Raw genomic sequence first — 21,511 nt, 5'->3', positions numbered from 1 at the left:
AATTGTTCATACAAGTCTCTTATGATCATTTGTCTTTCTCTGGTAATAATTGTAACTTCTCCTCTTTCATTTCTGATTTTATTTGAATCCTCTCTCTTTTTTTCTTGAGTCTAGCTAGAAGTTTGTCACTTTTGTATACCTTTTTAAGAAAGCCGCTCTTTGTTTCACTGATCTTTTCTATTGGTTTTTTTAAAGTCTGTATTTCATTTATTATTTCATTGTGATCTCTGTTATTTCCTTCCTTCTGATATTATTTTCTTCCTTCTTTTGGGCTTTTATTGTTTTTCTTTTTCTAGTTCCTTTAAGTGCTTCTTTAGATTGTTTGAGATTTTTCTTGTTTCCTGAGGTAGGCCTCTATTGCTATACTCTTCCCTCTTAGCACCTCCTATGCTTCATTCAATAGATTTTGTTGTATATATAGATGTATTGACATATAGATATATCGTATTTCTGTTTTCATTTGTCTTATGTGTTTGCTTTTTTTTTTTCTTTTTACTCTTTGATTTCTTCATTGGCCTTTGGTTGTTTAGTAGCATGTGTTTAATTTCCACCCATTTGTGATTTTTTCAAGTTTTCTTTTTGTAATTGATGGCTAGTTTCATACCATTTTGGTTGGAAAAGATATTTGGTATAATTTCAGTCTTCTTAAATTTATTGAGACTTGTTTTGTGTCCTAACATGTGATCTTTCTCAGAGAATGTTCCATGTATATTTGAGAAGAATGTATTTTGCTGCTTTTGGATGAAATGTTCTGCATACATCTTTAAAGACCAGCTGATCTAGTGTGTCACTTAAGACCAATGTTCCCTTATTGATTTCCTGTCTGGATGATCTATCCATTGGTATAAGTGTGGTATAAAGTCTCCTACTATTATTGTATTGCTGTCAATTTCTTCCTTGTGGTTTGTTAATATCAGCTTTATATATATTGGTCCTTCTCTGTTGGATGCATAAATACCCAGAAATGTTAATATCTTCTTGTAGAATTGACTAATTTATCATTGTGTAATGCCTTCTTTTTCTTTAATTATAATCTTTGTTTTTAAAGCCTATTTTACAGGGCACCTGGGTGGCTCAATTGATCGAGCACCTGACTCTTGATTTCAGCTCAGGTCATAATTTCACAGTTTGTGAGATTGAGCCCCATGTCAGGCTCTGTGCTGACAGCACGGAGCCTGCTTGGGATTCTCTCTCTCTGCCACTCCCCCACTTGCGTGCTCTCTCTGTATCTGTCTTTCTGTCTCAAAATGAATAAGTAAACTTTTAAAAACTAAGGCTATTTTGTCTGATATGCGGGTAGCTAAACCAGCATTCTTTTAGTTTCCGTGTTTGTGGAATATATTTTTCTATTCTTTTACTTCCAGCCGTGCATGTCCCTAGATCTTTAATGAGTCTCCTGTAGACAACATATAGATGGGTCTTGGTTTTTCATCCATTCAGCCACTCTATATCTTGTGTGTGTGTGTGTGTGTGTGTGTGTGTGTGTGTGTGTGTGTATGAGTCTTTTGGAGAATTTAGTCCATTTATTTGTAGTAATTATTGATATGTATGTACTTCTTTCCATTCTGTTAATTCTTTTCTGACTTGTATCATAGTTCCTCTCTTCCTTTGTTCTCTTGCTTTTTCCTGGTGGTTTGATAACTTTCTTTAATTTATGTTTAGGTTCCTTTCTCATTATCTTTGGTGTATCTACTATAGGTTTTTGCTTTGTGCTTTAGCATGTAGTTTATATACAACAGCTGATATATATATATATATATATATATATATATATATATACACACACACACACATGTACATACATATATATATGTATATATAATTTAAGTTGATACCAATTTAAACTTGAATGCATTCTAAAAATTCTGCATTCTTGGTGTCCTCTCCACATCACCCTCACCCAATGTTTTATGTTTTTGATGTCACGTTTACATCTTTTTCTTTTGTGTATCCTCTAATTATCATAGTTACAGTTGATTTTACTATTGTTGTCTTTTAACCTTCATACTAGCTTTATAAGGGGTTAATTGACCAGCTTTACTATATATTTGCCTTACTGTTGAGATTTCTAGTTCATTTTTTTTTTGTTACTAATTCATGCCTTTTCTTTTCAGCTTAAAGAAGTCCCATTAACATTTCTTGTAACTCATTTAGTGGTGATGAACCCCTTTAGCTATTCTGAAAAACTCTTTCTTTCTCCTTCATATCTAAATAATAGCCTTGTTGGGTAGAGTATTTTTGGTCAGAAGTTTTTTCCTTTCTGCCCTTTGAATATGTTGTGCCACTCCCTTCTGGCCTGCAAAGCTTCAGCTGAAAAATCAGCTGATAGTCTGATGGGGGTTCCCTTGTATGTAACAAGTGATCTCTTGCTGCTTTTTAAGATTCTCTCTTCATCTTTAACTTTTGACATTTTAATTATAATGTGTCTTGGAGTGTGTCTCTTTGGGTTCACCTTACTTAGAACTCTCTGTACCTTGATGTCTGTCCCCTCTCTTACATTAGGGAAGTTTCCAGCTATTATTTCTTCAAAAAAGTTTTCTCCCCCTTTCTTTCTTCTTGACTCCTGTAATAAAAACATTATTCCCCTGGGGTTGTACCATGAATCCCTTAGGCTATCTTCACTTTTTTAAAATACTTTTTTATTTTTGCTCCTTTCTTTGGTTGAGCTCCACTTCCTTGGTTTAGGTTGCTGTTCTGTTCTTCTGCATCATCTAGTCAGCTATTGAACCCCTTCTTGTATTTTCATTTCAGTTACTGTATTCTTCTTTCTGTGACTTCTGTTTGATCCTTTCTTGTATTTTCTCTCTCTTTGTTAAAAATCTCATTTTGCTCATCCATTCTTCTCCTGAGTTTGGTGAGCATCTTTATGACCATCAGTTTGAACTCTTTATCTGATAAATCACTACTATTTGTTTCATTAAGATTTTTTTCTGGAGCTTTATCTTGTTCTTTGATTTAGCACATATTCCTCCATTTCCTCATTTTGATTTTATTTCTTTGTTTCTGTGTATATTAGGTATAACAGCCTCCTCTCCCAGTCTTGAAGGAGTGGCCTTGTATAGACTGTTGAACCTTATTGTTCAGTCTTACACTAAATTTTGCTTTTCTCTTGCACCTTTGTGATTGTCTAAGCAGCCTGAGTTATTCTTGATGGGTCCCACTTGAGGATGTTGAGGGTTTGCCAAGTCCTGTCAGTGTGTGAAAGGGAGAGAACTCAGTCAGCACCTAATTTCAAGCTGAGTGGAAGCCAGGCCCTCAGGCAGCTGCTTCTAAAGTATACAAATATATATGGTCTTTTGGGACTGCACTAATAACCCCTGCTGGCCTCCTAGCCAGGTGATTTGGAGGTGTGCCCTGGTGCCATTTACCCCCTAGGGCTCCAGACATGTGGATAAGCTCCTTGCTGGGAGATGCCAGCAAGTTGTAGTTAGGCCAAGGGAGAGTAAAGGTGTCCCCTACCCTACATTCCCTGAGAGTTCCTTGGTTGCCTCTGGTTGTGTGGTAAACCTGTAGTCTGTCCCACAGGACACATAACAAGGCCTTTTTTGTAGGAAGACTAGGATTTGTTTCAATGTGCTTTTTGTGCTGTGCCCTGGTGTTTATCACCTGCCAGGAACTCTTTCTGATGTTTTAGTCTCATGGGGCCCAGCAACACAGGCCACCCTGGTCACCAAAGCCAGCTGTTCGGGGAATGTCTTCTATGTTGACTGCACATGCCTGCCAGCTTTAGCAGAGCTGCAGGAATCTTGTTGGCTATAGCAGGGCCACAGGCAGGTATATAGGCTGGACTGTACCACTGGGTACAGTAGCGTTGTAGGAACTTCTGGGACCAGGGGAAGCCCACTGGCTTCAGAAATCTGCATGGGAGCCTGTGTCCAGGGCAGGCCTGCCAGCTTCAGCATGATCATGAGAGAACATTGGAGCGGGGGAAGCCTATTGGTGCTACCAAGGCTGGGGGAATACAAAAGTGGTGACTGCCAGCATGACAAGGTAGAGTAAAGAACTCAAAAATGGCACCAATACCTCCTTCCCCAGAGAAAGTCCTGCCAGTGGATGCTTATCTCCAGCAGATGCTTAAAGAATAACTAATGAATCTCCTTTGCATATGGCCTATACACTTTTCAAATTTCTGCTTTTGCCCTCCATCCCAAGATGAGTGAATCTGTGCAGGAGCCCTTTAAGAACAGACTTTTAATTACCTGTAGCCTCTTGGGTCTCCTAGACATAAGCCCGTTGGTTTTTAGAGCCAGACTTTTAGGGGATTTACCTTCCCAGTGTAAATCGCAAGGACTGGAGTGTCTCATGTGGGGCACCAGCGCCTTGCTTCTTTAGGAGAAGCACTGAACTGCTAAGATCCTTCCCCATGCCAAGGACAGATTTTTGGCAAAACCATGTCTCTGCTTCTCCCATCTCACTGTGGCCTTTATATCGACTATTGTGGATAAACTCTTCAGCTAGTTTTCCAGTCTTCTTAAGAGGGTATTAATCTATATATAGCTGTATATTTTTGTATACATGGGAAGAGATAAGTTAAGGATCTTTCTTTTCCACCATCTTGAACCATCCTGGCCTGACTACGTGTTGTTATACACACATGGTTTTCTATAAGTTGGAGTTCTGTAATGTGGAGACCATTTGTTTTGATGTGTTTTTGCTTTGTTTGTATTTGGTGGTTTGGGGCCAGGACGTGAAATGTGCACTTTAGGTGCACATGCTGCTCACCTAAGTTTATACCCTCCAGTTTCATGCATTTTAAGAAATATTCAATTTGTTGACAAGTCCTAAGCAAATTTAATCTACTGATAAACATATTTTTCTTCTGAATGTTGCCAAACTTTGAGCATTTCCTATGGAAATCTTTCTATTTATACTAATTTCTTTCTGATCCTTTTTTAAAGTCTTTTTTTAAAATTTCCTACATTTAACATTTTTCAGGTATTTCCAGTTTTGTCAATTAATCTTTGCCAAATTAACCAGATTTGCCCATTGTCATCAAAAACTTGTTTAGCTAAAAAGTTTATAACGGTTCTAATTGGATGGTTTTTCACAGCTTGTGAACATTTCTGTAGTGTCAGCATTTTAAGAGATGTTCATTTTCTATCTGTCCCCGTGCCCTGTGGCTGCAGCTGGAACTTTGAGCTAAGGCCAAGAAGAGGGACCTTCCCTTGCAGGAAGAACAGATTGTATATGTTATCACATGTCTCAGTGCAGCCCATCAGCCATAGTGAACAGGGAACTGAGAGGCTCAGAGAGGAGGAGACCAAGGAGCAGAGAGTGAGCTCAAAGGGCAAAGAGAGGATAAAATGAGGGCATGGCATTGGCATTATCTTTATCTCCTTCCTCTCTTAATCAGAATTCTCTTCTGTCACATAATTCAGCTAATTATTGGGATAAAAAATATATATGGTGCCAGGGTGGGTACTTTACCAGTATATATCGATATAAGAGTACTGGTTGTTGGGGCGCCTGGGTGGCGCAGTCGGTTAAGCGTACGACTTCAGCCAGGTCACGATCTCGCGGTCCGTGAGTTCGAGCCCCGCGTCAGGCTCTGGGCTGATGGCTCAGAGCCTGGAGCCTGTTTCCGACTCTGTGTCTCCCTCTCTCTCTGCCCCTCCCCCGTTCATGCTCTGTCTCTCTCTGTCCCAAAAATAAACGTTGAAAAAAAATTAAAAAAAAAAAAAAGAGTACTGGTTGTTAAAATAGTCAATTTCTTTGGGTAATGTTTGGTAAATAGCCTCTTCTTCAGTCTCCTCATTGTACTCCCTCACCCCACCAATAGGGCCTTCTGGACATTCCTGTGATCTGGCATAGCATGGGATTCTAGGACTTTGCTTCAGCACAATACTGGTTAATGCTGCTGCTGTAGCTGTTATTAAGTATGTGCATAATACCCTGCATGGAATTAATCCACGCAAGAGAATGAGTCACAGTTTTTTACCCCTCCTAAATATATTTCCATTTTTTAAAGGAAAACATTAATCCAAATGTAACTCAAATGGAAGTCCAACTCAATGAAAACATCCTACCACCATGAGGAAAGATAGTTCTGCACAGCCCAGTTGACTGTCCCTTAAGTAACAAGTGTTGTCCAGGAGTCCGTCACCAAGGTCACTGCCTCAGATGCAATCCTATTTCTCAGGCTTCTTCCTTTTTTTCTGCCTCTGAAAGTATATGACATCTAACTGCTGTTTTGGTTTTGAGGTGTTTTGATTTTCCTACAATGGCTTACACTGAGTGATGAAGTTGGTCACTTACCGATGGAAAGAGAGAATGGTATGGAGTTAATTATTCTATAATGTCATTTCCTAGTGATTAAAGGCTGTTTCTGAATAAAATACACTCAGTGGAGTATTTCAATAGGAAGCCTCCCCCTCTCTCTGATTTTCATTTATGCTCTATCATCTGAGGGGTATCCCTTTCTTTTGCATTAGCTGTAGGAATTGGGCCCTTCCCTTAATGCCTACAGAGCCCTTTCTCTCTTTTGGCTCTTAATAGATAAACAGTAACATCATTTTCCAGCCATTTGAGTCCCTAGATCACTAGATGACTGAGGTCCCCTTCATCCATATTATATATACTGTAAAGTATCCAAAGAGAAACTTGGGAGAAAAAAATATATGGCACCAGGGCTGGTACTTTACCAGTATATATGGATATATGAGTACTGGTTGTTAAAATATTCAATAAGTGATTCATTCGTGAGCAAAAGAAAGGATTCTAATTTAGTGTGGGTAACAAGTGCAACTTCTGCCTAGGGCAGGTCTTCTTTCTGCTTGGTTTCTCTTTAAGCCTCAGTAAGCCAGAGTTGCTTCCATTTTCTAATTTCACACAGTAGCTCTCTTTCCATTTTGGAACACATCTCCACATCCCAAATTCAGTCTCTGATTTTGAGGTCTGTGTTTAACCTTACCAGTTGTTGTTTTCATTTTATGAGTTCATAGTTCAACAGCTCACAGTTTAACTTTCTCCTCATTAGACTCTTCCTGGTTGCCTACCTTTCTTACCCCTCTTTAGTACCTAAATCTTTCACCTGGCTCACACCACTGCCTTTTTTCTATCAAAACCATCCTCAAGCTGTTGTTTTTTTTTCATTTTATGAGTTCATAGTTCAACAGCTCACAGTTTAACTTTCTCCTCATTAGACTCTTCCTGGTTGCCTACCTTTCTTACCCCTCTCTAGTACTTAAATCTTTCACCTGGCTCACACCACTGCCTTTTTTCTATCAAAACCATCCTCAAGCCCCCTGGTCTGCTGTCCTCAAGTCCTTCTCGAACACCCTTAACCCAAAGCAGATTTCTATTTCAAACACCTACACTTGCATTAAAAATATGTAGGATGGTTGCTGGTCTGCAAAAAAAAAAAAAAAAAAAATTGTGTAGTTGGGAAGAAAAGCTCTTTAGCACAACTATGAAATTTAAAAATATGCCCTCAAAGTTCAAAAACAAACCTTGCGTTTTTTATTAAATGCTAACATTGTATGAAATGGTTTTTTGTTGTGGGCTAAGCAGTGCAATAAGGAATTGTCTCATACAAATGAAAAATAACCTTGTTTCCCACATATTGTCTGTTGAGAAAAGGGTAACAGCAAAATAACGTTGACCGTAGGAGCTGTCGCATTCGTGAAGTCTAAGTTTTTCTTATCCAAAATGTCTTGTTTCTGAATATGCAAATGTACTGCTTTCTTGAATTTAACACATCTTAAATTAGACTATTCATTTATATATATTTTAGAACTCAAACCACTCTGTAAACCACTCAAACCACTCTGTAAACTCTATAAACATTATATAATTAGTCTGTATAATAGCCTAATAATAAGGACAAGAGGGCGACCTCGTTGTTACGGACAGAGACATATAAATATCTTCATCATGGCCTACATCACATAGTGCTATTATTAGGCATCGGCCTTTGTCTTTATTACTTCAATCTACTCAGTGATAACAATTCACTCAGTAGTAATAATTAACATGTATTGAGTGGCTATTCCATGCGGCCCCTGTGCAAAGCCCTTAAACACGTAATTTTATTTAACCTTCATAGCTATATCACAAGGCAGATACTACTACCATGCCCCACTAAAGCTCAGAAAGGTTAAATAATCCGGTGTGTACAGCCAATGAGTGACAGAGCAGGGATTTGAACCCAGACCTTTCTTTTCCACAGTCTACCTTCATGACCTTGCCAGACTATACCAGATGCATTACAGTTAGCACACTGTGGACACTCAGTTATTTATGGAGTGAATAGAGCATTGAAACACTTCAATTTGGTTTAGTCAGTGTTTATGTGATATGTACTATGTACAGGGCATTTAAAGACCATTATAAAAATATTTATTAAGGTTATATTAAAACCACAATTAGATACCACTTCACACCCACTAGGATGTCTAAAATTAAAAAGACAGGCAACACGTATGGCCAAAGATGTAGAGAAACTGGAACACTCATACATTGCTGGTAGGAATGTAAAATGGTACAGCCATTTTGCGAAATAGTTCTCGTGGTTCCTTACAATGTTAAACATAGAATCACCATATGGTCCAGCAGGTTAACTTTCAAAGAAATTCAAAACATATGTCCACACAAAAACTTGTGCATGAATGTCATAGTCCAAATATCGATCAATTGATGAATAATTCATACAACAGAATAGTATTTACTCATAAACAGGAGTGAAGTTCCAATACATGTACAACATAGAGGAATCCTGAAAACCTAATGCTAAATGAAAGAAACCAGACACAAGAGGCCACATATTGTCTGGTTCCATTTGTATGAATTGGCCAAAATAGGCAAATCCATAGAAAAATAAAGTAGATTAGTGGTTACCAGGGCTTTGGAGGGGGGAGAGATAGGAAGTGACTGCTTAATTGGTAAAGGATTTATTTTTGAAGGTGAGGAAAATGTTTTACAATTTAGCAGTGGTGATGGTTGTAGAATTCTGAAATACTCCAAAAATCACTTAATTGGACACTTGAAAAGAGTGAATTTTATGGTATACAAATAGATTATAGCTCAATAAAGCAGTTAGTTTTAAAATACTACATGCTAGGTGCAAAGATAAGGAAAACAGCTAGCATTCCTTTGGAGCTTACTCTTTAATTGGGAGAGATGACTGTAATCAAATCATTTTAATGAGATATAATATATGTCAAAATAGAGATATGTAAACCAGGCTCTGGGATCACAGGACAGAATAAATAACTACTGTGGGCATGTGGGAAAGTTTACCTTTGGAAGCACCTGAGCTGGATTGTGAAGGATGAGTTCACAGGGGGTGGATCCTAGTTCAGCCAGCCCTAGGGAACACCCAAAGCATGCCACAAAGCACAGTGAGAAGAAGGAACAGTCTTCACGTGTTCTGGGAATGGGTATTCCATGTGAATGTATGAGCATAGGGCACACAAGACGTGATTCAAATGTGAAGAACCCCAAAACTCTGGCCTCAGCCAGATGGAGAGGAGCCCACACGTGTAATGCCAAGAAGCTGGATTTATCCTGGAAAGAGTGTAATGTCATCCGAGGCTTTTAAGCACATGAATGACCTGATGAGATTTCTGTTTTCTGAAGATGACCCTAGTAGCAATGTGGGAAATGAATGGGAGGGGGAAGGGTCAGAAGTTCTTGGAGACAGTGGTAGCTGGAGAAGGGATTATGTCTGCCATCCCATTTGAACCTGTGGTAAAGAGATTTTTCTGTCTCTACTCTGTCTCAGGGCTTTCTCCCCCTATCCCTGAGAGAATTTTTCAGAGCCTAAGATGTTGGCTGGGCCACGAGTTGCCTTTCTCCCCAGAGGCCTGCCTCTCCTACACTTGTGTCTCCACCATAAGCAGAGTGAAAGAAAGCACCTTGCCCTGGCAGGCCCTACAGTCTAGATTTGGGCTGAGAGATACGAAGTCCCGTGATAGCCTTGGGTTTTAGCTGGGTTCTTTAATATACCTTTTACCAAAACTTTACTTTTATTAATAGATATGTATAGGCCTATTAATAAAGCCAGTTCCTTTTTATTCTTAGGGCTATTACTATATAAAAGGCTGCTTTGGGGGTGCTTGAGTGGCTCATTTGGTTAAGTGGCTGGCTCTTGATTTCAGCTCAGGTCATGATCTCACAGTTGGTGAGTTCAAGGCCCAGGTTGTGGGCTCTGTGCTGACAGTGTGGAGCCTAGTTGGGATTCTCTCTCTCTCTCTCTCTCTCTCTCTCTCTCCCCCCTACTCTGCTTACACTCTCTCTGTCTCTCTGTCTCTCAGTTAAAATAATATAATAATAATAATAATAATAATAATAGTAATAATGAACTTTTTTTTTAAAGGCTGCTTTGTCAGAGATTCCCAGATGGAATTTGGAGCACTAAACACCACACTGAACTCTTAACAGTAGTAGTGGTAATAGGAAGAGAAAAATTCCTGACATTTCAGAGGTAGGGTCAACCTAGTAGGGCCCGGGAGGAATTCTGCCTAATAGCAGCTTGTGCAGGAGGAGGGGGAGATGCCATCACCAGAGGCGTGCGAGTAGGTGACATTTAACTCCCATTCTAGAGATCTGTGCATTATACAGTGTTTTGCTATATAATTGTTTTTTAAGTTATTTATTTATTTAGAGAGAGAGAACCAGCAGGGGAGGAGCAGGGATGGGGGAGACAGAAGATCCGAAGCAAGCTCTGAGCTATCAGCACAGAGCCCAGTGCAGGGTTCAAAGTCACTAACCATGAGATCATGACCTGAGCCGAAGTTGGACACTTAACCAACTGAGCCACCCAGGCACCCCTGCACTGCTTTTGATAAAAATAATGTTTTCTTTTTTACCATGTTCCTTTAAAACCAGTGTTATTTTATTTTGTTTGATTTGTTTTCTTTATGCCCACAGAGAAAAACATTGTGCCTAAGAGTGGATCCCTGTCAACATTTTATTTAACTACATAAGAGTGGACATTTTACAAAACCTGAAAACGTCTACTTTTAGGAGAACTGAAATTTATTTTTTTTAGTTAGATGATTAAACCCTCACTCTTGTCATTGTGTATCCTCTGGCTTGTTTGCAAATGTTAGGGCAGACGCCTTAGTTCCAGCTCTGCTCACCAGTCGTGGGCCGTTCGGGGCCATCACCCATTTGTGTCACAGCGGTTTTATTAATTCTTTGAAGAACAGGAGACGAATGACATGAGACAGTAATGATTCCTACAAGAGCAGCCCTTTGATCAAAGTCTTTGAGACCCGACACTGGTGCTTTTTGTTGGTGGTATGTGCTGCTCTGGGATAGCACCAGACTTTGAAGTGCTTTATTGTTTTTTTATGAGTTTTATGAGATTTCCTTTTCCTCTGCTTCATTTCTAATAACTGGCTTTTAATCCTATCATCATGGCCAAGAAATTTGTCTCTAAAGAGCATTAGTTTACCATGCAGCAAAACAGAGCAAATATATTAAGTCCCTGAACCTTTCAGATAAAAACACACATTTTGCCACCTTAAGCATTTTGTAGTTTTTATTCCCAGCGCTTCTCACCAAAAGCAATATTTTTTTTTATGTTTTTCAAAGGCAAGATTGAACAAAAGACAGGAACACAGTAACGAGTGTCTGCTATATAACCGAAGAGAGCAATGTGTTCTTCTGTTTTCCACATCTTATTATGACAGGGGCATGTTGGCTTAACTCTATTTTTTCCCAAAGCCTTGTGATAAAAATTAGTATAAGTTTAGATCACTCCTCCTACTTACAAACACCTACATTTCAGTTCTTTATTTATCATATACTAAAAGGGTCACTTAACATAGTTATTTCTTTACAAGGACAAACAGTCATGATGAGTTAGGATATTTGTCAATAATTTGCTAGTATAATGTCTTTTCTAAATGCAAGAATGTAGTCAGAAAAGACAAAATTTTTCCGCTTGGGGCACCTGGGTGGCTCAGTCAGTTAAGTATCTGGCTCTTGATTTTGGCTCAGGTCATGATCTCACAGTCATGCGATTGAGCCCCACGTTGGGCTCTGAGCTGAATATGGAGCCTGGTTGGGATTCTCTCTCTCTCTCTCTCTCTCTCTGTCTCTCTCCACCTCCCCCACTCATGCACATGCTTTTTCTCTCTCTCAAAATAAATTAAAAAAAAAAAAAGTTTTAGCTTAATTGTGCTATTTAAGTAAAAAAGCTTTCCTAAGCCATAAAAAATGTTTTGTCTTGTATTTTTGCTTACCGTTACCACTGAGAAATGCCAATAACATTAATAAGATCAGTCATTTTTCAAATACAGACTTGCCAGAACAGTATGGCTACTGAGTATTTAACTATCAGTGTGGCTCTTATAATTTAAAGATTCTGGTCTGTTCTGGTAAGACCAGTAAAGCTTGCTCCTGCAGGGAGTCTTGTTTTTAATAAATCTAATATTTTTAGAAAACATGTTCATTTGGGAAACATTTTGTTTATAATTTTTTCTTACTGCCTTTTTCTCAGATGCTTTCATTGGTGGATCCACATTCACTTTATAAAAAATTAATTTAAAAAGCACTAATGTTCACTTCTTTGATTAATCTCGACATGTCCCAAGAACCTGCTAGAGTCTCCTTGCAGAGCTAATGGTGATATGTCCCTGTCTCAAAACATTAAGGAAAATGTATTTTGCTTTGAGCTGACCTACCTGACCTTAGACTTGTGAGTCCTGCCCACACAGCAGTGTCTCCTACAACTCCAGCCGTCACAGTTCCTGCCCTGTCCTCTGCTTACCTCATCAGCGTTTCCCTCTCTCTGGCCATGTGGGCGCTCCCGTGTCATTTGCTCTCCTGTAAGAAGCTGCTCAGAATCTGGTTACCATGACAGATGAACCAAAGGAGAATGTTTCATGCCTGCACCAAGTTACTCTGTGTTGGTACTACTCAGTAGGGAAAAATTATTATTTGAGAGAAACTAGAGGGATTCTTGGTATTTAGGAGAATGTATTTCTTTGTTTCTCCTTGAAAAGAGTTAATTCACCACCCATTTGTACACTCACATATGAACTTTCAATCTGTCTTCTGGACAATTAAGGAAAGAAATGGAGCTGCTCAAACCACAGGTGCATGTTCAGATATTTTATTCTAGTCCAGTGGCTCTTAATCTTTGTTGGGTCTTGAATCCATCCCTCTGAAACCATGGAGAAAGTAAAGAAGTATGCTCAAAAAATGTACATACGGGGCGCCTGGGTGGCTCAGTCGGTTAAGCGTCCGACTTCAGCTCAGGTCACGATCTTGTGGTCTGTTCGAGGTTGAGCCCCGCGTCCGGCCCTGTGCTGACAGCTCAGAGCCTGGAGCCTGCTTCGAATTCTGTGTCTCCCTCCCTCTCTGACCTTCCCCCGTTCATGCTCTGTCTCTCTCTCTGTCTCAAAAATAAACATTTTTTAAAAATGTACATACAATACAGAAAACATTTTATAGACAATTTCAAGGGTTTCTTAGGCTCACATGAGGCCATCCAAGGTCTTGTGAAAGGCCCATGGGTCCCAAGAACACTTGTTCAGTAAACCTGCAGCCCTTCTCTGTTTCCATCCAACATGTATGATTATCGTTAGGGATGTGTCAGAGAGATTTTCTCGCCTGTGTTTCTGTCACTCCCAGCTGCTAAGTGTCAAAGAAACCTTATCAACCTCCCTCCTGCCGATTGCTCAGAGGTTGCCCTCAGAAAACATAACTGATGATATAGATCAGGCTTGTAATTGATTATCTCAGAGGAAGCCTTTATTTCTGTTAGGCCTTACAGCTTCTGGCAGCCCCATGGCCATGGCACTAATTTGCAAGTTCACTGCCTATAACCATGTTCACCATTGTCCAATGTAGCCGTCATAACATTAACTAAAGTCATTGCCACTAATTAATCTTGCCCTTTCCTTTTTCTAAAATTATGCTCTTAGTGGATCCTTCAGTTCCCAACACTGTAAAATGATTCCCTTTATACCCTTTTCTGGGTTTTATGCACTCAAGTCTCAATTTATGATTACCCGAGCACCTGAGCTTTCCAAATAACACCATACTGATTACTCCTGTGTACCGGCCCTTGTAAGTGGCAGATGCAGCCATCAGTTTCTGATTACTGTCAGTCACCGCTAATCTTTACTGTGACTTGCCTCTGGCACATAATGAGAATTTCTCAAATGTTAATTCTAAAATTAGTCATTACTTAAATAGTAAAAGAGGTTCTTTAAAAAACAGCTTAATTAACTATCTTAATTAAAGATCAACTATAAAAGCTGATTATTTTAAGGCCCTGAGAATTCTTTTTTTTTTTTCTTAAAGATTTCTTAGGTTTTTGTTTTGTATTATTGGGAGGGTTGCTTTTTTGGTAAGCAAATCTAAAACAATTTTGGTTTGGTTCTTTGTGGGAAGATGGAGAGATTAAAATGTTTTTAAACAAATTCCTTACAAGGTAGAATGGGACAAAAGATTCTAATATTATCTAAACATTATTCCATGTAAGTGGCAGTGAGTGGCCTGTTACTGTATATTTTATTTATTTGTTTATTTATTTATTTGCTCTTCTTAACAAATATATTTCAAGGGTGCCTAGCTGGTTCAGTATGTGGAGCATGGAGCTCTGGATCTCCGGGTTGTGAGTTCGAGCCACACGTTGGGTGTAGAGATTACTTAAAAATAAAATCTTTAAAAAGATGTAACTCTAAATGTATTAAGTGAAAGACTCCTTAAGTAATGATGGACTCCTTAGCACCGTTCTCCTAATCTGCCCCCAGATTACTGGTAGCCAGCATTGTATCCTTCAGGAAGGTGATTAGAGGACTCCCTCCTGGAGAACCAGAAAAATGACAAAAATGTGTGATTATATTTTTAACTATATAATCCGAAATCTTGTCATTTTAACCACTTCTAAGTGTACAGTTGAATGGTAATGCTACGTAATATTACATTGGCAATGCTGTGCAGTTGTCATCACTATTTTCAAAAGTTTTCATCACCTCAGAGACTCTAACCATTTACCATAACTCCCCATGTCCTTTTCCCTCTTAACCACTAATCCTTCTTTCTATGTATTTACTATATCTTGCTTTCTTATACAGCACTGCTAAGAAGTGCAGGTAAGTTTTATTCTGTAAAATATCTTTACAATATATGGTATTTTGCTATCATTATCTGTAGTGTCTGTCAATGTTAATCTATTGCTGCATGACGAATTACCTCAAAACCCAGTGTCTTCAAACAACAGTTTGTCTTCAAACTATTCTTCAAATAGTCATATATTATTTATTATGGTTTCTGTGGGTGAGGAATTCAACCTAGGCTTATGGAGATGATGTATGTGCCTCTGCTCCATGATAACTAGGGCCTTTCATGGAGGACCCCAAGTCTGAGATCTGGAAACATCTCAAGGCTCATGCACTCACATGTCTGGCAATTGACGATGTCTGTAACCTAGGGGCCTGCTTGGAGTTGTCAACTTGAACATCCACACATGGTTTCTCCATGCAGCCTGGGCTTCCCCACAACATGGTGGCTAGACTCTAAACACAAGCAACCCAAGACATAAAATGGATTCAGCAACCAAGTGGAAGCCATAGAAGTCACACATGCTGTCACCTTCACTGTATTCTGTTGATCAAGACAGTTACAAAGTCCCACCCAGGTTCAAGGGGGAAAAACACAGACCCCACCTCTAAATGTAGGTGTGTCATTGTCACACTGTGAGAAGAACATGTCAAATAGAATAAGAATGGGTGTGGCCGTCTTTGGAAATGCAGTGTGTGTCTACTATAGTACCTCCAGCTGGAATTCTCTAAAATGGACTCTAATTTTCCTTTACTGCTAGCTAATCAATTGTGGTGATATGCATTCTACTTTCTCTAATGAGGAGGTTGAGATTTACACATAGAAAAGAAGATGAAAAACAAGATAATGATGGAGGCTTTCTTAGAAAAGAGAAATATATTTCTTGAAAACAAGATAATTATTAAGATGTGCCTACTAAAGAAGCAGTTCTAATTACTAGCTTTAATTCTATTTGAAAAAAAAATGCTCCCTAATCAAAAAAAAAAAACCACTTTAATATGAAAAACATTGTTTATGAACATTGTATTTATAGTTTGGTTAAGAAAACATTTTTGTAGGTTCTTGATTGACTTGAAATACTTAAATATACAATTCTCCTTTCCCAACTTGAAGTATTTTAATACATAGTTCTCTGGTCCCTGACATACCTCTAGAGCAGATAGTTTATGAAGTATAATTTTATTACATAAATTCCATAGCCACGTTACCTAACATCTCTAAACCTTTAGTGTCCTCATCTAAAATGTAGGAAGAATATTAGTACCTGTCTCACAGAGCTGGCATGAGGATCAAATGAGTTAATATATGTTAAGTGCTAGGCACATTGTAAGTGCTAAAAAAAAGTTAGACACAGAAAGTCTATAGATTTGTTCATGTTATTCTACATATATGTATATATGAAGAGTCAGCGTAATTGAATTCATTTCCAACAAGGTGTTCAAAAGAGAAAGGAATATGGTTACTGAAAATAGTTGGTTCAACTGTTTTATTTAGGAAAAACATATTAGATTGCTTCTTAATTTGCTGTTTGTTTTTCCCAGTTTGAAAAAGAAAAACAGCATGATATTCGATCATTCTTTTCACCAAAACCTAAGAAAAGGCAGTTGGTGACCTCCTGCGATGAATCAGGGATATTCCAGGAGAAAAATACTGTCGTTTCGGCAAACCCTGGAAAAATAGCCACGAGACATATCATGGATTATGAAAGCAATTTTGAGCCTGAAGGTAAAAGATTAAAGTTGGTTACTGCCAATGACCACCACAGTGCCCCAGAGGAGAAGCCATCCTGGCTCAGGCAAACCACGGCTCCTGCCCAGGCAACCACCCCACCTCTTCCTGGAAAGGGCTGGCCGTGTGGCCTCTGCACCTATATCAATAACTCCACGTTACCATATTGTGAAATGTGTGAGAATCCTCGAGGCGGTGCTGGTGAGTAGATGGAGTGTGGCCCTGGAGGGGGCTGGTGGTGTTGTCTTCACCTAGCCAGTGTTTTTAGAGGCAACTGCTGTATCGGGTTAGTGTGACTCGGCACTGACTTCAGCTTTTAAGCTGGAGTAAGAACTTTATACAGTGAAGACTGAATTTATCCCCTTGTGGAACATGCAAAACTTCCAGGTCTGTCAAGAATGTATATCCCGGAGCGTCTGTGACATGGCACTAATTTGGCACAAATGGACATTTCTCATTAATGCCAGCAGGATGTGAATTCAATGGGCAGGAATAGAAGCTCGGTTGCTATGGCAGCAAATATGCCTTATAGTCATAGACCTGCTGTTTTCTTTCTCCTGTAGATAATACTTGTTTTAAAAGAAATTACAGATTGTTTTTGTTTAAATAGCAAAATAATCCGGTGTAGCTTCTTTGCCTACTATGATATATATGGTGTCCTGTTTCATGCATGACAAATCATAAAAATTCCTCTACAGATCTTCTTTTAAGAACCAATTTGTAGGTTTTATGAGTTTATTCTTTTCCAAGTCCTGCTATTTTAAAAGTAGAAACTATAAACATACCTCAGAATATGTTTTTATAGCATGATATGCCTTTTTCTGATGTTTTGTTTTTGAAATGATTATTAATACTGAGGCTGTCTTAAGAAAAAAGATCATTAGTATTTCTTTGGTTTCCAGTGTTAGAGACCATGTTCATGGTAACTCAAAATGCCAAGTTGACAGTTTTGGAAACTGCAAGGAGTTGTTTTATCAGCAGTGATCATTGTACACATCTCCTTTTCCATCATAGGTGAATTCTTTAGAGAAGTGACATGAACCAAGAGTTAGCTGACACACAGGCAGTACTGCAGATCCCGCCTGCCTTTCTTGCTTTTTCTGCATCTTAGTTTTAATCTGAAAGAAAATGTAATCAGTAGCTGAGTCTTTCCTCTTTCAATTCTGGGTGTTCCTACAAAAATGACAAGTCTGCCATCTGGGTGGTTATATTTGTAACGTCAACACCTGTTGTCTATGAACTAAATTGGAACCACAAGCTTATTCCATATAATCTCTCTCACAATCTGCATTATCTCATTCAATTTCCAACTACTCTAGGCCATAAAAATAAAGTATCTCATGACTACAGAATAATGTCAGTTCACATTAAGTATAAGTTGAGTGATTTAGCAATGAAAATCACAGTTTAATAGGGTTTTATATTCTGATTTTTCTTTGTGATACCAAGATCAACAGTGAAAGTTTCAAGACCCATGATTTAATAAGATAACTCTCAAGGAACCTAAAGAAACTCCTTTTGTGACTGTTAAAGTCTGAAGTACAGAAGTACATATTCTAAGTAACAGTGATACTACTGTATATAAAAGTTGTAATTATTAGATTAATATTACTATACTTGGCATAATGATTTCTAACCTTGATGTGGAAGGACCCCCAAAAGTACTGAAAGGCAGAATTCTAATTGATGTAAATTTTTTTTTTTTGAGAGAATGAGCGTGAGTGAGCGAGGTGCAGAGAGAAAGGGAAGGAGAGAGAATCCCCCAAGGGGCACAGAAAGAGGGAGAGAGAGAGAGAAAGGGAAAGAGTGTGGAGTCTGAAGTGGGGCTTGAGCTCATGAAATGTGAGATTATGACCTGAGCTAAGTTGGATGCTTAACCAGCTGCACCACTCAGGTGCCCCGAATTCATCTACATTTTTTAATCAGCGTTTGCCATACAATGCTTTGAGGAAATGGTGGAATCCAAAAAACTAAAGGAGCAATATTAGGAAATTACAGTCCTATAAAGGTTGCTAATTCAGTCTCCATTACATTTGGTAAATTTTGGCAATAGTATATATTGAACACTAATATTTGTCAATAAGTAACACTTTTCTTCTGCTTTTTTTTTTTTTAAAGTAATCCCTATGCCCAACGTGGGGCTTGAACTCACAACCCTAAGATCTAGAATCGCATGCTGTACTGAGCCAGCCAGGTGCCCCTCTTGTGCTTTGTTCTTAACATCCATAGCTTATACTTGACATCTTACAGCTCATAGGCCCATACTTCTTTCTCTCACTTGAACTGTAGCTTGTACACATGCCTATGTAACATCTCCACCCTGGGTGTCTTACAGGTTCTTCAAGGTTAATATTTCCAAGGTGGAATTCTTCATTCACCACCACCACACCTAACACCTAAATCTTCTCTTCCCTCATCATCCTTACATGATGCAGCATCCTTGATTCCTCTCTCTCCTCCCACACTCGATTTGTCAAGTTTTGCTGGCATAACTTCTAAAGTGTATCTTGATTCTGGCCACTTTTTCTTTATTGCTACCATCCTACTGGAAGCCACCATTTTCTCTCCCAGACCTCAGTGGCATCCCTGCTAGATTCCCCGTGGCCCTTCAGTACACAGCAGCCAGAGTGATCCTTTAAAAACCCAGATGGTTATATTCCTTTGCCTAAAACCCTTACTGGCTTCATTTCTATCTGACACTTCAAATGGAATCTCTAGGAAGCAAGGACCTGTCCATCTCATTCCTCACTGTCTGTCCAGCACGTAGAGTTGTACTTGGCATTTAGTGAGTCCCAATAAATGTCTCCAGAGAATGAACAATGAACAAACATTGTTCACTTTCTTTCTTTTTATAAGACCTAGCTATGACTTTTTAAAAACTGGTCTTAGAGTAAATAACGATTGTATCTAAATTTATGTGTAAGTTGTTTGATTTTCATAATTCTACAAATAGATAGCCTTGGTGATACCCAGGATACAGATGAAAATGGGAAAGGTGATCCTCAGAAAGACACATACAACAAAGCTGGGACTAGTTCTGACTGTGAAAAACAAGGCCTTACACCCTCAGAACCTAAACCGTTGGCTGAGAGCAAGGAAGAAATAGCGAAAATTGAGAGAGAGGACGGACTCACACCGCAGCCAGGTGATGGTAAGTCTCATTTCCATTTCCACTGTTCTCACTTAGAGAATACTGTGAGTAGATTTGTGACTACTACCATGTTGCAGAGTCTTTGTATTCCCATTTATATTAAAAATACAGCCATTTGGAACCAATCCTTAAACAGCAGATGGCTGGAGGAACAGAGCTATGGGCACTCAGATACGACACAGAAAGCAAAGCCGACCTGTCGCTTCACATGCTGCCCCCAGCCCGTGGCCCAGCCTCATCCGGGCCAGGCCCGTCCACGCAAGAGGCAGTGGTTCTGGTATTTAAGAGGTTCTTTGGACAAAACAGTAAAGATTGACAGATTATTAACAGCCACTTGACAGATAATGATCGTTTGCACATGAAATTTCTTTTAAATGTCTACAATTCATTGGTATATTTTAAATGTAGGGTTTTGGTTTTTTTTTTTAAGAAAATGTTTTTAAGGCACATAATGTCAAGACAGTATGACTCATGACTACACTTGGAGCCAGCCATGTAGTGTTTGGATTTATTTACTTTTTGGTTGCTTCCACTCATTACGTAGAGCTATGATGGTTGGCACCTACCAACCCGTATGTCAGACATCACTATCTTTACGGGCCGGCTGGCCAGAGTTTGTGGGTACTTTGGGGTTCTTTTCTTTTCTTTTCTTTTTTTTTAGTAGGAACATTTTGTTGTTTTTGTTTGTTTGCTTGCTTATTTATTTACTTTGAGAGAGAAAGAGAAAACCTAAGCGGGGGAGGAGCAGAGAGGGAGGGAGAGAGAGAATCCCAAGCAGGCCCCATACCCAGTGCAAGCCTGACACAGGGCTCAGTCTCATGAAATGTGAGATCAGGACCTGAGCCCAAATCAAGAGTCAGATGCTTAACCAACCGAGACACCCAGGTGCCCCTGGGGTTGCTAATCAGTTAGTGACCATAGTAACCCACAGATTGAGGTTCTCATTATAACAACCCCAAAGCAACTGGGAATGGACAGTTGAACTTTTTCTTCTAAATCAGTTCCTGTTAAACACAGATACAATTCAGAATCAGATTCATAGCTTAAAAATGAAAAGTTCATTTAAGAATTTCTGAGCTCAGGGCATCCTCCTGTCTTCTTCCCTCAGCCTTCCTTCCCTCTGATTCCTCAGGGTCTTCTCAGAGAATATCTTGGGATGGCCCCTGGTTTAGGTGTGTTAATTTTAACAGTCTTTAGGTGTGGTCTGAGGCAGGGCATTTCTTTCATAACTCTGGTTTCCTTCTTTCCTTCCAGCACGTCTTGCCTCAAGTGCTGATGATGTTCTTGTTGTAGGACAGCATGTGGCTCACTGGACTAAACATCAGACCCAGAACAAACAACTGGCAATTGTTAGCACCTCCTGGGCCATGAGTCTCTTCATCTGTGGCAGGGATATTCTGGCTTGTTAGTTGTAAATTGGTCCATTGATGAAGGCATATGTTAGCTCTACTTACACATACCTTTCAGAAATCACTAGCTAGACCTTTTGAAAGTCTGCCAGTGAAAATTCCACTGGCCTCATCTACTCCAGACAATGCCAGCTTTTTCCCCATACCTGCCCCCTTCCTTTTGTTTTGTTTTGGGTTTTTTTTTTTTTTTTGACTTATCATA

At 39.1% G+C, this 21,511-nt stretch overlaps 1 protein-coding gene across 2 annotated transcripts in view; it reads left to right on the top strand.

Annotated features, from left to right (window-relative positions):
* The window catches only part of ZRANB3 (zinc finger RANBP2-type containing 3), a 324,584-nt gene that overhangs the window by 280,246 nt on the left and 22,827 nt on the right, over nt 1-21,511 (top strand). The window contains exons 13-14 of one of the 2 annotated variants that reach the window (XM_043573282.1): nt 16,563-16,950; nt 19,703-19,900. In XM_043573282.1, the coding sequence (XP_043429217.1) occupies nt 16,563-16,950; nt 19,703-19,900 (586 nt within the window). The remainder of the gene's footprint in view (nt 1-16,562; nt 16,951-19,702; nt 19,901-21,511) is intronic. The other variant, XM_043573283.1, reaches the window with a different exon arrangement.

The sequence above is a fragment of the Prionailurus bengalensis genome, chromosome C1 (genome assembly GCF_016509475.1).
Source record: "Prionailurus bengalensis isolate Pbe53 chromosome C1, Fcat_Pben_1.1_paternal_pri, whole genome shotgun sequence".
Taxonomy (NCBI): Eukaryota; Metazoa; Chordata; class Mammalia; order Carnivora; family Felidae; genus Prionailurus; species Prionailurus bengalensis.
This window is presented reverse-complemented; position numbering and strand designations above follow the sequence as displayed.